The sequence below is a fragment of the Theropithecus gelada genome, chromosome 19, assembly GCF_003255815.1.
Source record: "Theropithecus gelada isolate Dixy chromosome 19, Tgel_1.0, whole genome shotgun sequence".
Lineage (NCBI taxonomy): Eukaryota > Metazoa > Chordata > Mammalia > Primates > Cercopithecidae > Theropithecus > Theropithecus gelada.
Window position 1 is genome coordinate 18,612,724 of NC_037687.1, and position 14,652 is coordinate 18,627,375.

Here is a 14,652-nt window from a genome sequence, read left to right on the forward strand (position 1 = left end):
CTTTTTTTTTTTTTTTTTTTTTTTTGAGATGAAGTCTCGCTCTGTTGCCCAGGAGGGAGTGCAGTGGCTCAATCTCAGCTCACTGAAACCTCTGCCTCCTGGGTTTAAGCAATTCTCATGCCTCAGCTTCCTGAGCAGCTGGGATTACAGGTGCTTGCCACCATGTCCGGCTGATTTTTGTATTTTAGTAGAGATGGGGTTTTAGCATGTTGGTCAGGCTGCTCTCAAACTCCTGAACTCAGGTGACTAGAAGAGATCTTTCTCCCTCAGGCCCCTGGCTCAGCTGAAGTGAAGTCATGATTTACTCCTGGTGTAACCCCCATGGTAGGAATGCATTGGCCAGGCTGTGGGCTGGCTCAGGACATGTTTGTGGCATGAACACACTCAAATCTAAAGGGTATAATGGCCAGTTGCAGTGGAGCACACCTGTGGTCCCAGCTACTCCGGAGGCTAAAACAGGAGGATCACTTGAGCCCAGGAATTTGAATTCAGCCTAAGCAACATCCTTAGACTTTCTCTCTTTGAAAAAGAAAAAGGTGTGATGAGACCCGGCGGGTACGTACCACAGGTCAGGGTTATCGGTGCTGTTTTCTATGCTGAATTGTTCGATCTCTGGTCCCACCTGAGCAACAAATCTAGCCAGTTTCTCTGCAGTCTCCATTGTCTTCATGTCAACTACAAAACATAAAGCACCTGTCAGGCATGACTCCTGAGCTGCTGCTCCCCGTGTAAACACTGCAGGGTTGTGGAAGCTGATTATAAAGATGGCCTGCGTGTCCCCTCCCTGTAGCCTTGCCCTTCACCACATGCAGACTCCTTGTCACCAAGTGAACTCTGTGTATCACCCCCTCAAATCAGGGCTGGTCCTGGGACTCAAATCGGCTATAGCATGTGGTGGAAAAGCCTGTTGCCAGTTCCAAGCCTGGGCCCTGGAGGACTCGAGTACTTCTGCTCTCTCTCCTGGAGCCCCAACCCCAATTGCCAGGTGAACAAACATGGGCTGGCTGCTGGGGGGATGACAGGCGCGTGGCCCATCATCTCAGCTGACAGCCTGGACACCTGCTGCTGATCGCAGACACATGTGTGGGCTAGCTCAGCAGACGACCCAGCCACTGGCAAATTCACAATACCGGATGCCTCCGGGATTTTTTTTTTTTTTTTGAGACGGAGTCTTGCTCTGTCACCCAGGCTGGAGTGCAGCGGCGAGATCTTGGCTCACTGCAACCTCCGCCTCCTGGGTTCAAGCGATTCTCCTGCCTCAGCCTCCCGAGTAGCTGGGACTACAGGCACGTGCCACTACGACTGGCTAATTTTTTGTATTTTTAGTAGAGATGGGGTTTCACCATGTTGCCCAGGCTGGTTGCAAACTCCTGAGCTCAGGCAATCCGCCCGCCTTGGCTTCCCAAAGTGCTGGGATTACAAGTGAGCCACCATGCCCGGCTGATGCCTCCTGTTTTAAGCCACAGTTTGGAATGGCTCATGACATAGCAACACCTAGAGAATGCAGCCGTTGTGGACACTTTTTTGCCCTCTCCTTCCCACTTAGTGCTGAGTAGGAAGCACTGGCCAGAGAGCAGGCCTGTGGTACAGAGAGAAGGAAACAGCTAAGGTGACAGAAGAAACAGAAGGGGTGAAGTTAGTCGATTCAGAGGAATCAGTGCAGGTCAGTGAACCCCAAGAACAGGAACTGTGGAGACCCTGGGGATGAGGAGGCAGAATGAGAGAACAAGACAGCCCTGAGGACTATCAAGAGAGGCCAGGATATAGCAGGACACGGGATCCCAAGTTCACACAACGAACTGCCCACGGCCCCAGCAGCAGAACCCTGTCAGGGAGCACAGAGGCATGGGGCAGCACCTCGTGCCAGCTCCACTCTCAGAAGAGGAGGAGGGAGCTGCAGGACTTGCATGCAGCTCTCTCAAGAAAGTAAGAGAGAAAGCGCCAACACGTGCACTTGTCTTGGCCAGGTCCCTAGGGCTTTTATCCACTGCCTTGCCTAGATTGCAGCCCCCTCTCCCCAATTCTAGAGAGACCTTGGAGATGGGAGAGTAGGGACTGGGGCCCAGAGGAGGGGGACAGGAGTGAGCACCCACTGTCAGCAGATGGGCAGGGAGAAGAGGTCTGAGGTGCTTCAGAGATGTCCACTCCTGTTGGCTTGGGGGATGGACCTGAGGCTTCTGAGCTGGGGTCCTGAGGAGAGGGTCCAACTGGGTCTGGCGGGCAGTCCTTGTTGGCAGCATCATTTCTGTCTGGCAGGGATGGTTTTGCCTGTGAGAGGCCTGGAGTCTGCCGGCCGTGGTGTTTCAGCCTGGTGCCTGAGGATAGGAGGGTCTGGGTCCCAGTGGTCGCTCTCCTTGCCTTCCAGCCCCGGAGCCCTTGAGCACGGAGGAGCCCCCGCCGCTGCCACGGAAGCAGTTTCTTCTTGAGGTTACGGACAGCCCGGGCATACAGCATGGCCCGCACTGCACACTCTGCCGAAGTTGGCTTCTGGTCGGCTCCTCGCAAGTTCTGGCTCATCCGCTGCATTTCTGCCAACTTCAGCTTGTAATATTTATACTCCAGACTATTTTCATCAGATAAAAACCTACACAACAAAACAGGCATAACAGGACATTTATGAAAACACCACCAGGTCCCAAATTGTTCCTGCAAACACAAATCCTTTCTAAGTGGCCAACTTCTGACTGTCCTCTGCTGTCTCAGAGGCTCTGCCTGGTTCTACTGAGGACCCAGAGCTAAGCCCAAGACAGCTGCCCTGCTAAGAGTGACCGCAGGGCAATCAGGAGTTTGAACCGAGTTCCTCCTTGATTTCCATCAGCACCAGCCATGAGGGAGCTCACAGTTCATTATGGCCTGGAAACACAAACCAGTCACCTTGGAGCCACAGCACCCTGGCAGGCAGAATTGACACCTTTTAAATGGCCCAGCCAGGATGAGAGTTCCATGAGCTTTTGACTGTATCAAGGCAAGTGTGATGTGACCCACAAGAGAACATTAACCAAGGAGCCTGTGCCCCAGGTGTGAAGTCTTATGACCCGTCATGATGATGAGAACAGTACAGAAAAGAGAAGGTTGAGTTGCACGTACTAACACAGAAAAATATTCAGCTGGGGTGATGGCTCACACCTGTAATCCCAGCACTTCGAGAGGCTGAGGCGGGAGGATCGCTTGAGCCCAGGAGTTCAAGACCAGCCTGGGCAACAAAACAAGATCCCATCTCCACAAAATAAAAAAATTAGCCAGGGTGGTGGTGCACGCCTATAGTCCCAGCTACTCTGGAGGCTAAGATGGGAGGATCACTTGAGCCCAGCAAGTCAAGGCTGTGGTGAGCTATGACTGTGCCACTGCACTCTAGTCTGGGTAACAGAGCAAGACCCTGTCTTTAAAAAAAAAAAAAAAAAAAAAAAAATCCTTCTCCTTCTAGTGTCTTTACTTTTTTCATCATGTTCCTTCTAGCTTCATGAGTTGATTACAGCTCACTGCAGCCTCGACCTCCTGGGTTCAGGTGATCCTCCCACCTCAGCCTCCCCAGGACCTGGAACTACAGGCATGCACCACCACGCCTGGCTAATTTTTGTATTTTTGGTTGAGAGGACATTTCACCATGTTGCCTAGGCTGATCTCAAACTCTTGGACTCACTCAAGGTAGCCACATGCCTCAGCCTCCCAAAGTGCTGGGATTATAGGTATGAGCCACTGCACCTGGCCTACTCTTTATTTCTAATAAATTCACCTGAAGTCACTCTTTCTCGTAAGTATTTTTATAACCGCATCTGGTGTATAGTATTTTTCTTGCCACTTCCTTCTAAATTGCTTCTAATTTCAGTTCTGATTATCCTTCACTCAAAAGTTATTCAGAAACGTGTTTTATTTTGGTTGTTGCTGGTTTCTAGTTTGCTGTATTGGCATAATGTGGCCCATGTGAGTTTCCTGGGTGTGCTGTGATTTTTCTCTGATTTCATACATAACAAACTTTTAAGTTGGGCGTGGTGGCTCACGCCTGTAATCCCAGCACTTTGGAAGGCGGAGGCAGGTGGGTTGCTTGAGCCCAGGAGTTCAAGATCAGTGTGGGCAAAACCCCATCTCTTTAAAAATAAATAAATAAATAACTACCCCACAAACAACATAACAGACTTTTGTGAATATTTGATTTCAGTTTGTATTAAAGAAGAATATTGCTTAGTAAGTATGGCAGTATTTCAGGTGGCTTTCAGATTGTTTGATATTAAGTAGCGACATATTAGTTATTAGATGAGGTTCCAGATTACCAGTGACAAGCCAACTAGAAGCAAGGTGTTGGCAGCACTGTGTGATGTGGCATGTCCCTGGCAGACAGCTCCGTACACAAGCTCCTGCTGACACTGTTAGTCAGTTGAGGTCTGTCTGGACCTCAGAAGACAGACTGAGGACTGGCTCCACTGCTGCCCTAGCACTCTGTTGGGCTAACGGTGGCATCTTGCAAGATCATGCCCTAACAAGCAATAGTGCTCAATTAAGAGAATGCTGACCAACATGGGCGCTCTGGTTCTCAAGTCAAACACGGCCCCAGCAAGGTAACTCCTCATCAAGGGCAGAGTGCAGAATCAGGGCCAGGTAACCTGACTGCCCCAGTCACTCATGGCTCTGATGGCTTTCCTTGTTCCTGGATGGTTCTGATGCCAAGTGCAGTCCGAGGACGTCAGTCACAAATGCATCTCCCCAAGTTCCAGTGGAACATAACATCAAGAACACAGAACACTCAACAAGCCAGTCTGCTGGCTTCAAATCTCAGCATAGCCACTCATTAGCTGGGAACCTTTCTGTGCCTCGTTTCTCCATCTGTAAGACAGGGAAGATGATAAGCAGTAGCTACTTCATCATACAGCTGTGAGGCCTGCGTTATAAGCTTTTCACTATGAGGCAAGTGATATGAAAACCGCTCAACAAATATTAGCAGACTGTCTCTGTTTACGCTCATTTGCTGTGTTATAAAATCTTCCACAACCTTATCTGGATTACATTGTCTACCCATTTCACAGAAACATTCATGTCTCCTACCATGGTTTTGGATTCATCCAATTCCTCTTATCATGGTTTTGGACTTAAATTTTTTTTTTTTGAGACAGAGTCTTGCTCTGTCACTCAGGCTGGAGTGCAGTGGCGCAATCTCGGATCACTGCAACCTCTGCCTCCTGGATTCAAGCGATTCTCCAGCCTCAGCCTCCTAAGTAGCTGAGGTTACAGGCACCCGCCACCACACCCAGCTAATTTTGTATTAATTTTAGAGACGGGGTTTCACCATGTTAGCCAGGCTGGTCTTGAACTCCTGATCTAAGGTGATCTGCTCACCTTAGCCTCCCAAAGTGCTGGGATTACAGTCACAAGCCACCGCACCCAGCTCTGGACCTAAATGATTTCTAAAGGTTGTTTATTTACACAGCCCAAAGCTATGTAGTGCAGGCACCGAGATTCACAATCTATATGTTCGTGATGACTTTCCCTTTTATTAGGAACTTCTTTTGCTCCTTCTAGTGCTGTTCTCCTTAAAGTCTTTTTTGCCTGAACAATTCTCTACCTCCGTTCTTTTTGGTAGCATTCACCTGCTATGCAATTTCCCTTCTCTGTTTTCCAATTCCTGTGTTTTTGCTTCTTTCCCTCTATAGTAGTATGAAGTTATAGACCCCACTTCGGTTCCTTTAATGGCTAATCAACACACATACTTAAACTCTTATTTTGTATCAATATGTAGAATTACCCTTTAGCTCTACCCTCATGTCAAAAAAGACAAAGGCCTGCACACCTACCTCCCTCCTTCTCCTTTTGCCTCACATATTTAGATTATTTGGGATTTTAGTTTCTTTTATTTCACCCCAAACATCAATTATTTAGATTTTTTGTTAACTTTGGGGTGCTCGGATAATCCTGCTGAGGCTAGACCAGAGGGATTCTTAGCCACTTGTTTTCCTGAGTGTGTGAACATGTAGGATCTGGTGGGCTCTCCCTGGAGAGCATGGTCAGGGCTGCCCCACTCCCAGGGGACAATTTAGAAGATGAGAGAGGCCGGGCGCGGTGGCTCAAGCCTGTAATCCCAGCACTTTGGGAGGCCGAGGCGGGTGGATCACGAGGTCAGGAGATCGAGACTATCCTGGCTAACATGGTGAAACCCCGTCTCTACTAAAAATACAAAAAATTAGCCGGGCACGGTGGCGGGCGCCTGTAGTCCCAGCTACTTGGGAGGCTGAGGCGGGAGAATGGCGTGAACCCGGGAGGCGGAGCTTGCAGTGAGCCGAGATCACGCCACTGTACTCCAGCCTGGGAGACACAGTGAGACTCCGTCTCAAAAAAAAAAAAAAAAAAAAAAGAAGATGAGAGAAAACAAAGTATGACATATTCCTTCAGCTTTATATCCTGCACTGTTGTGATCATTTTCTAGGCTTGATGCTTCGCACTCTCTCATAGGAAAGGATGGAAGCCTGCCCCTTGGTGTTCCAAACAAGGAAGCAAAGCCATAGTGGATGTGTCTGTCTATACTTCTGATTGATTCATTAATTTGAGACGGTGTTTTGCTATTGTTGCCCAGGCTGGAGTGCAGCGGTGTGATCTCATCTTACTGCAACCTCCGCCTCCTGGGTTCAAGTGATTCTCCTGCCTCAGCCTCCTGAGTAGCTGGGATTATAGGCAGCCACCACTATGCCCGGCTAATTTTTGTATTTTTAGTAGGGATAGGGTTTCATCATGTTGGCCAGGCTGGTCTCGAACTCCTGACCTCATGGGGCCCACCTGCCTCAGCTTCCCAAAGTAGTGAGATTACAGGTGTGAGCAGCTGCGCCTGGCTCTTCTGACATCTTTAGTGTACGACATGAGGCAGGTCACCTCAGCGAAGAGGCAATGGCCAGTTCTGTTCACAAGGCTCCAATGGGAACAAATCATGCTTGTAGGGTGTGACGGTGGAAGGTCTCAAATCTCTGCTGGTCCTCAGAGGGTGGAGATAAGAAGCCATTCTTATATCTGCCTCCTAGAGGTCTGACTTTTTCACTTGCTAACTAAAAAAAATAATGTATTAAGGCTGAATGTGATGGCTCATGACTATAACCCCAGTGCTCTGGGGGATCGCTTGAGCCCAGGAGTTAAACACCAGCCTGGACAACATAGCAAGAACCCATTTCTTTAAAAAAAAAAAATACATATATATATATATATAAAAAAATAGCTGAATGTGGTGGTGTGCTCCTGTAGTCCCAGCTACTTGGGAGGCTGAGGCAGGGGGATTTTGCGAGCCCAGGCTGAGGCTGCAGTGAGGTATGATCATGCCACTGTGCTCCAGCCTGGGCAATAGAGTGAGATCTCGTCTCTTAAAAACAAATAAACAAAAAACAAACTTATTAATCCACACTATCTTCATAGAATGTCAACGGTCATGCATAAAACTGTTCAGTAAAGAAAAAGCAGGCCGGGCGCGGTGGCTCAAGCCTGTAATCCCAGCACTTTGGGAGGCCGAGGCGGGTGGATCACGAGGTCAGGAGATCGAGACTATCCTGGCTAACATGGTGAAACCCCGTCTCTACTAAAAATACAAAAAACTAGCCGGGCGTGGTGGCGGGCGCCTGTAGTTTCAGCTACTTGGGAGGCTGAGGCGGGAGAATGGCGTGAACCCGGGAGGCGGAGCTTGCAGTGAGCCGAGATCGCGCCACTGCACTCCAGCCTGGGAGACACAGCGAGACTCCGTCTCAAAAAAAAAAAAAAAAAAAAAAAAAAAAAAAGAAAAAGCAGCATAGGCTTATTCAGAGATATAGAGGTGCAGGTGCGGTGGCTCACGCCTGTAATCCCAGCACTTTGGGAGGCCGAGGTGGGCAGATCACGAGGTCAGGAGATCGAGACCATCCTGGCTAACATGATGAAAACCTGTCTCTACTAAAAATACAAAAAAATTAGCCGGGCATGGTGGCGGGCACCTGTAGTCCCAACTACTCAGGAGGCTGAGGCAGAAGAATGGCGTGAACCCGGGGGGCAGAGCTTGCATGGAGCCGAGATCATGCCACTGCACTCCAGCCTGGGCTACAGAGACTCCATCTAAAAAAAAAAAAAAAAAAAAAAAAAAAGATACAGAGGTAGCCGTGAGAAGTAGTTTGAAGAACTAAGCAACTGCCTTCAAGGGCTGGAACATGGGAACAGGTCACAGCAGAAACATTTGGCTTTTCATTATGCGTTGAACTGTTTTGTTAAATACAACATACAAGGAGCATTTTGACTTAAGAATTCAAACACGCACACCAGAAACCTAAGTTTAGCAGTTTCTTTACTTATTGCTGTGCTTTTGTATCACACTCTTTCCTCTTATAGTACCTTGGTAATTCCTTCTTTTTTTTTTTGAGACAGAGTCTTGCTCTGTCGTACCCAGGCTGGAGTGCAGTGGTGCGATCTTGGCTCACTGCAACCTCTGACTCCCAGGTTCAAGCGATTCTCGTGCCTCAGTCTCCCAAGTAGCTGGGATTACAGGCGCCTGCCACCATGTCCGGCTAATTTTCTGCATCTTTAGTAGAGACAGGGCTTTACCATGTTGGCCAGGCTGGTCTCAAACTCCCAACCTCAGGTGATCTGTCCCCCTCGGTCTCCCAAAGTGTTGGGATTACAGGCGTGAGCCACCGCACCTGGCCAGGTAATTCCTTGTGAAGGAGTTTTTGGATGATAAAGTCTCTGGGAACAACTCCTAAATCTGTCCTTCTTCAGGATCTATTCTATCAGCCAACCGCTGAGATTTTTATTTCAATCTATTTTCCATTTCCAAGATCCTTAACAGGATCTTGGATAGCAACCAGTTTTCTGTTTTCATAGCAACCAGTGTCTGTTTCATGGATACAATATACTCTTATTACCTGAGACTATTCATTACACATACATATTTATAGACTACACCTCCTCTTTCTCATAGTAACTCTTGTCTTCTAGGGTGTCAGAAGTTTGTTGAGTTTGATGATTCTCTTTCATGATACTGGTTTACCTCAAATATCAGTTCTTACTTTGATGCTTATTTCTATCCAAACACACCCCTGACTCTGGCTTCTGTCTGCCGCACCTGGTTATCAGTGGTCATGAGACCCCTGGGCCATGTGCAGGGGTCATGGGGCAGAGGCACGAGCCCCCAGTTCTCTCAGGGCCTCCTATTCCTCCAGCCTAATAACCTTATCAACCACCTGGAAAGTGCCCCTAGGCCTTCTAAGTCTGGATGCCTTCTTATCAAGAGGGTCTGGTATCTGCTTGCATCTGTCAATCTGGGGCTATCTAGCTTCCTTCCTTCAGCATGCACACTGGTTCAGACCACAGACTCTGGATTTGAATCTCAACTTTGCCTCTTACTAGCTGTGAATCCTCAAGCCAAGAAGACTCTTGGAGCCTCTAAGTTTCTTGTCTGTAAAATAAGCATAGCAATAGACCTGCTTCGCAACATTAATGAGGATTCAACTAGCTAGTGCTCAAATCAGTAATGTGCTTAGAACAGTACCAACTGCACAGAAGGCACAAGTGTTTATTAAATAAAAAGTATTCAATAAATGATGCTGCAACAATTAGGTTATTTGGGAATTTTTAACTTTTAAGTTACATGCCTACCTCATTCAATACGTGTAAATAATCCAAACTCAAGAATTTTGTAAAAATAAAAACACAACAAGTTCCAACCTTCCCCTGGGTAAATCATGATGGGAAGGACCAAAGACATGGAAATGTATACCTTTCAAGCATCTTTAGTAATTACAACAGCAAGAATAACAAGTCCAATATGGGTATAATCTGACTACCAAAAAGGGTACACTCAGGAGGTCAAGGTTGCAGCAGGCTGTGATAGCACCCCTGCACTGCAGCCTGAGCAACAGAGTGAGATCCTGTCCCTAACAAAAACAGAAAACAAAAGAGGGCACAGCACACTTACAGAGTAGCAGTGAGAGGGTCAATTAGTACACATAACCTATGGAGAGTAAACTGATGATAAACATCAATGGTCTCCATCAGGGGCAGCTCTGCCTGCCATGGGACACCAGGCAGTGCCTGGATGTATTCTGGGTTGTTACTAGTGAGATAGAAGGTCCTGCTAACATCAAACGGATAGAGACCACAGATGCTGCTAAATAGCCTGCAATGTCCAGGACAGCTCCAACCCTAATACAGAATGATTCGGTCTCAAATGTCAACAGTGCTGCAGCTGAGGCTGGGTGCAGTGGCTCACGCCTGTAATCCCAGCACTTTGGGAGGCCGAGGCGGGCGGATCGCCTGAGTTCAGGAGTTCAAGACCACCCTGGGCAACATGGTGAAACCCCGTCTCTACTAGAATACAAAAAATTAGCTGGGTGTGGTGGTGGGCACCTGTAATCCCAGTTACTCGGGAGGCTGAGGCACAAGAATTGCTTGAACCCGGGAAACAGAGGTTGCAGTGAGCCGAGATCGCCCCACTGCACTCCAGCCTGGTGACAGGGCGAGACTCTGTTCCAAAAAAAATTAAATAATAAAAAGTGCTGCATCTGAGAAACTGACATAAATCAAAAGTCTCTAACATGAGCTTTAACCCAGCAGTTTCACTCCCAGATATCATGATAAACTGCCAGAAAGGTAGGCAGAAATACAAGCAAAGCACTGATCATCACCTCCTTTTTAAAAAAAAAAAAAAAAAAAAAAAAGAAATGTGTCTCGGCCTGGCGCGGTGGCTCACACCTGTAATCCCAGCACTTTGGGAAGCCAAGGCAGGTGGGTCACCTGAGGTCAGGAGTTCGAGACCAACCTGGCCAACATGGTGAAACCCCGTCTCTACTAAAAATACAAAAATTAGCTGGGTGTGCTGGTGTGCGCCTGTAATCTCAGCTATTTGGGAGGCTGAGGCACGAGAATCGCTTGAACCCAGGAGATGGAGGTTGCAGTAAGCTAAGATTGCGCCACGGTACTCCAGCCTGGGTGACAGAGCGAGACTCTTTCTCTGGCCTGTTCTTTACTTTCTCTAATAAGAAAGTACTATATTTAGGATGCAAACTGTAATTTTAAAAAGTTGTTCTATTCACATAAAGAGGCAGTTAAGGCCAGGCGCGGTGGCTCAAGCCTGTAATCTCAGCACTTTGGGAGGCCGAGATGGGTGGATCACAAGGTCAGGAGATCGAGACCATCCTGGCTAACACAGTGAAACCCCATCTCTACTAAAAAAATACAAAAAAAAAAAAACTAGCTGGGCGTGGCGGCGGGCGCCTGTAGTCCCAACTACTCGAGAGGCTAAGGCAGGAGAATGGCGTAAACCTGGGAGGCGGAGCTTGCAGTGAGCTGAGATCTGGCCACTGCACTCCAGCCTGGGCGACAGAGCGAGACTCCGTCCCAAAAAAAAAAAAAGAGGCAGTTAAGCAAAACACAGTTTAACAAATATTAGCAATAAACTGCAAACAATTGCAATGATGTATTACTAATCTTACTACCCTTACTCTGTATTCTCTGCATGAACATCTCATTGCATCCTTAAAACAGCAAAGCAGGGAGTTGGAGCTGTATTCACAGGTAAGAGAATGCCACCACCCAGCCAGCCTACCACTGCTCTGCAACAGAGCTAGGACTTGCTGAACCCACATAAATCTGAGCCACCCTCATGCTCTTCTCACTGGAGAACACCACTTACTCAAGTATCTCACCCTCTGCTCTCAACACCATCAGAGTGACCCAAATTTTGCCATATACTCCATGAGAAGGATTCACAGGCTGGACATTTAAAGACCTACCAGTAAGCAGGGTCCTCTTTGAGAAGAGTTCTCTCTTTGGGAGACAGGCTGCCTTCGATGACACGTTTCACAAGCTGGTCGATGGTGTCTGCTACCTTGTGATCTGCTCGCTGGGGGACAGCTGGAACACACAGAACAGCTTTTCTGAGAAACGTGCTGACTGTGGGCTCTGGGAAGACGAGGACAGTACAGTAGTTGGGGGCTTAGCACTGAACCCAAGCAGGCGTCAACAACCGAAATCCTCATTCACAAGACACCAGAATTGAAAAGAGGAAAACAACACCTTATTCTACAAACCAATACAGAAAATCTCCTCCTAAAAAATGTAACAGCATAACCACTAGGAGAGAAACAGTCACAGCTTTCAATGACTGGACAGAGCAATTTATTTATATACTCTAGAAAAAGAAAGACGTATAGCAATTTGATATCATTTTCATGTATCACTTAATAATTTGAATGTTCATAACATTAAAGTGGAAAATATAAATATCTAGTTTAAAATACACAAGAAAGGTATCTAGGTTATAGTTCTCAATATAAAAGTGGGAATAAAAAAATATATAAATATGGATACATAGGAAAAGACTATAAGGAAATATGTTAACAGATGTTATGGGGGTAGAATTATCACGAATTTCATTTTCCTTATGATTTATCTTTAAAACAAAAAAACGGCCAGGTGCGGTGGCTCACGCCTGTAATCCTAGCACTTTGGGAGGCTGAGGCGGGCGGATCACGAGGTCAGGAGATCGAGACCATCCTGGCTAACACGGTGAAACCCTGTCTCTACTAAAATACAAAAAAAAAAGAAAATTAGCCAGGCATGGCAGCATGCACCTATAGTCTCAGCTACTTGGGAGGCTGAGGCAGGAGCATTGCTTAAACCCGGGAGGCAGAGGTTGCAGTGAGCCAAGATCATGCCACTGCACTCCAGTCTGGCAACAGAGCGAGACTCTATCTCAAAACAAAAAAAAAAAGGTCAATGGTCCCAAATTACATGTTCACAGAAAATATCTGTTGAATGTATAAGAAACAAATTTTAGCCAGGTACGGTGGCTCACGCCTGTAATCCCAGCACTTTGGGAGGCCGAGGTGGGCGGATCACGAGGTCAGGAGATCAAGACCAGCCTGGTTAACACAGTGAAACTCCATCTCTACTAAAAAATACAAAAAAATTACCCAGGCATGGTGGTGGGCGCCTGGAGTACCAGCTACTCAGGAGGCTGAGGCAGGAGAATGGCGTGAACCCAGGAGGTGGAGCTTGCAGTGAGCCGAGATCGCACCACTGCACTCCAGCCTGGGCATCAGAGAGAGATTCTATCTCAAAAAAAAAAAAAAAGAAACAAATCTTTTCTTTTTTGAGACGGGGTCTCACTCTGTCGCCCAGGCTGGAGTGCAGTGGTCCCATGATAGTTCACTGTAGCCTCGAACTCCTGGGCTCAAGCAATTCTCAGGCCTCAGCCTCCCAAGTAGCTGGGACGACAGACATGCGCCACTACATCTGGCTAATTTTTAAAAATTTTGTAGAGATGAGTCTTCACCATCTTGCTCAGGCTGGTCTCCAATTCTTGGGCTCAAGAGATCCACCCTCCTCTACCTCCCAAAGTGCTGGGATTATAGGTGTGAGCCACCATGCCCTGCCCAAAATATTTTTTAAAGTGTGAATTTCCTCCAATATGACTTTAAATTTACAATGCTGCCAGCAACACAGAAGAACATGTTTCTTCAAATGGTAAGATTGTTTAATTTCCTAATAATTGGTTAGTTTTAAAAGCACAGAATGATGGCTGGGCGCGGTGGCTTATGCCTGTAATCCCAGCACTTTGGGAGGTCAAGGTGGGCGGATCACCTGAGGTTGGAAGTTCGAGACCAGCCTGACCAACATGGAGAAACCCCATCCCTACTAAAAATACAAAATTAGCTGGGCGTGGTAGCACATGACTACAATCCCAGCTACTAGGGAGGCTGAAGCAGGAGAACTGCTTGAACCTGGGAGGCGGAGGTTGCGGTAAGCCGAGATCACGCCGTTGCACTCCAGCCTGGGCAACAAGAGCGAAACTCCGTCCCAAAACCAAAAACAAACAAAAAAGCACAGAATGGTCTATTTGTTCAGCCATTCAGTTAAAATCACTGCTGAACTAGCAAGGTTTTCCAGTTTGTTCTGTAAATGATTGCACAGTCCTGTGCTCACCTGTGTCCATGTTACAGCTTTGAGCTTATTTTAAACACTAGTGTGAGCTCTTCACACATGATGAGTCAATCCTTCAACTGCCACGTTATTCCAAGTATGTCCCCTTTGAAACTGCTTTTTTTCATGGCTCTCTTTTTACAGAACTACTAGTTTTACGTGATTTTATAAAAGATGTTGAGGTTTACAGTCAGCAATGAAATTTGGGGACCCCTGCTAATTTGGTCATCTTTAGCTAGGAAGACCATGAGCAAGAGTCAGAAAGTGTGACACAGCTTTGGTCCAGCAATCCTACTCCTGAGAATGTATCCTTTCAAGAATTAAAAAAAAAAAAAGTAATAGTAATAACCAAAGCATTCAATCAAATATGTCATTCCAGCATTTCTTTTTTTTTTTTTTTCCTAGACGGACTTTTGCTCATCACCCAGGCTGGAGTGGAGTAGCACGCTCTAAGCTCACTGCAACCTCCACTTCCCAAGTTTAAGCATCTCTCCTGCCTCAGCCTCCCAAGTAGCTGGGATTATAGGTGTGTGCCACCACGCCAGGATAATTTTTGATTTTTAGTAGAGACAGGGTTTCATCACGTTGGCCAGGCTGGTCTCGAACTCCTGACCTCAGGTGATCCACCTGCCTCAGCCTCCCAAAGTGTTGGGATTACAGGTGTGAGCCACTGCGCCTGGCCCATTCCAGCATTTCTTTTTTCCTTTCCTTTTCTTCTTTTGGAGACGGAGTCTCGCTCTG

General features: G+C 47.1%; 1 protein-coding gene across 10 annotated transcripts in view; it reads right to left on the reverse strand.

Moving 5' to 3' along the window:
- Positions 1–14,652, reverse strand: part of SUGP2 (SURP and G-patch domain containing 2) — a 45,049-nt gene that overhangs the window by 18,217 nt on the left and 12,180 nt on the right. For all 10 annotated transcript variants that reach the window (XR_003116953.1, XR_003116951.1, XR_003116952.1 and 7 more), the window contains exons 4-6: positions 11,721–11,841; positions 2,094–2,584; positions 564–675 (exon numbers count right to left, since the gene is read on the reverse strand). Coding sequence is in view for 7 of the 10 variants with exons in the window: in XM_025369030.1 (XP_025224815.1) it covers positions 564–675; positions 2,094–2,584; positions 11,721–11,841 (724 nt within the window). In the remaining 3 variants the exon portion in view is untranslated. The remainder of the gene's footprint in view (positions 1–563; positions 676–2,093; positions 2,585–11,720; positions 11,842–14,652) is intronic.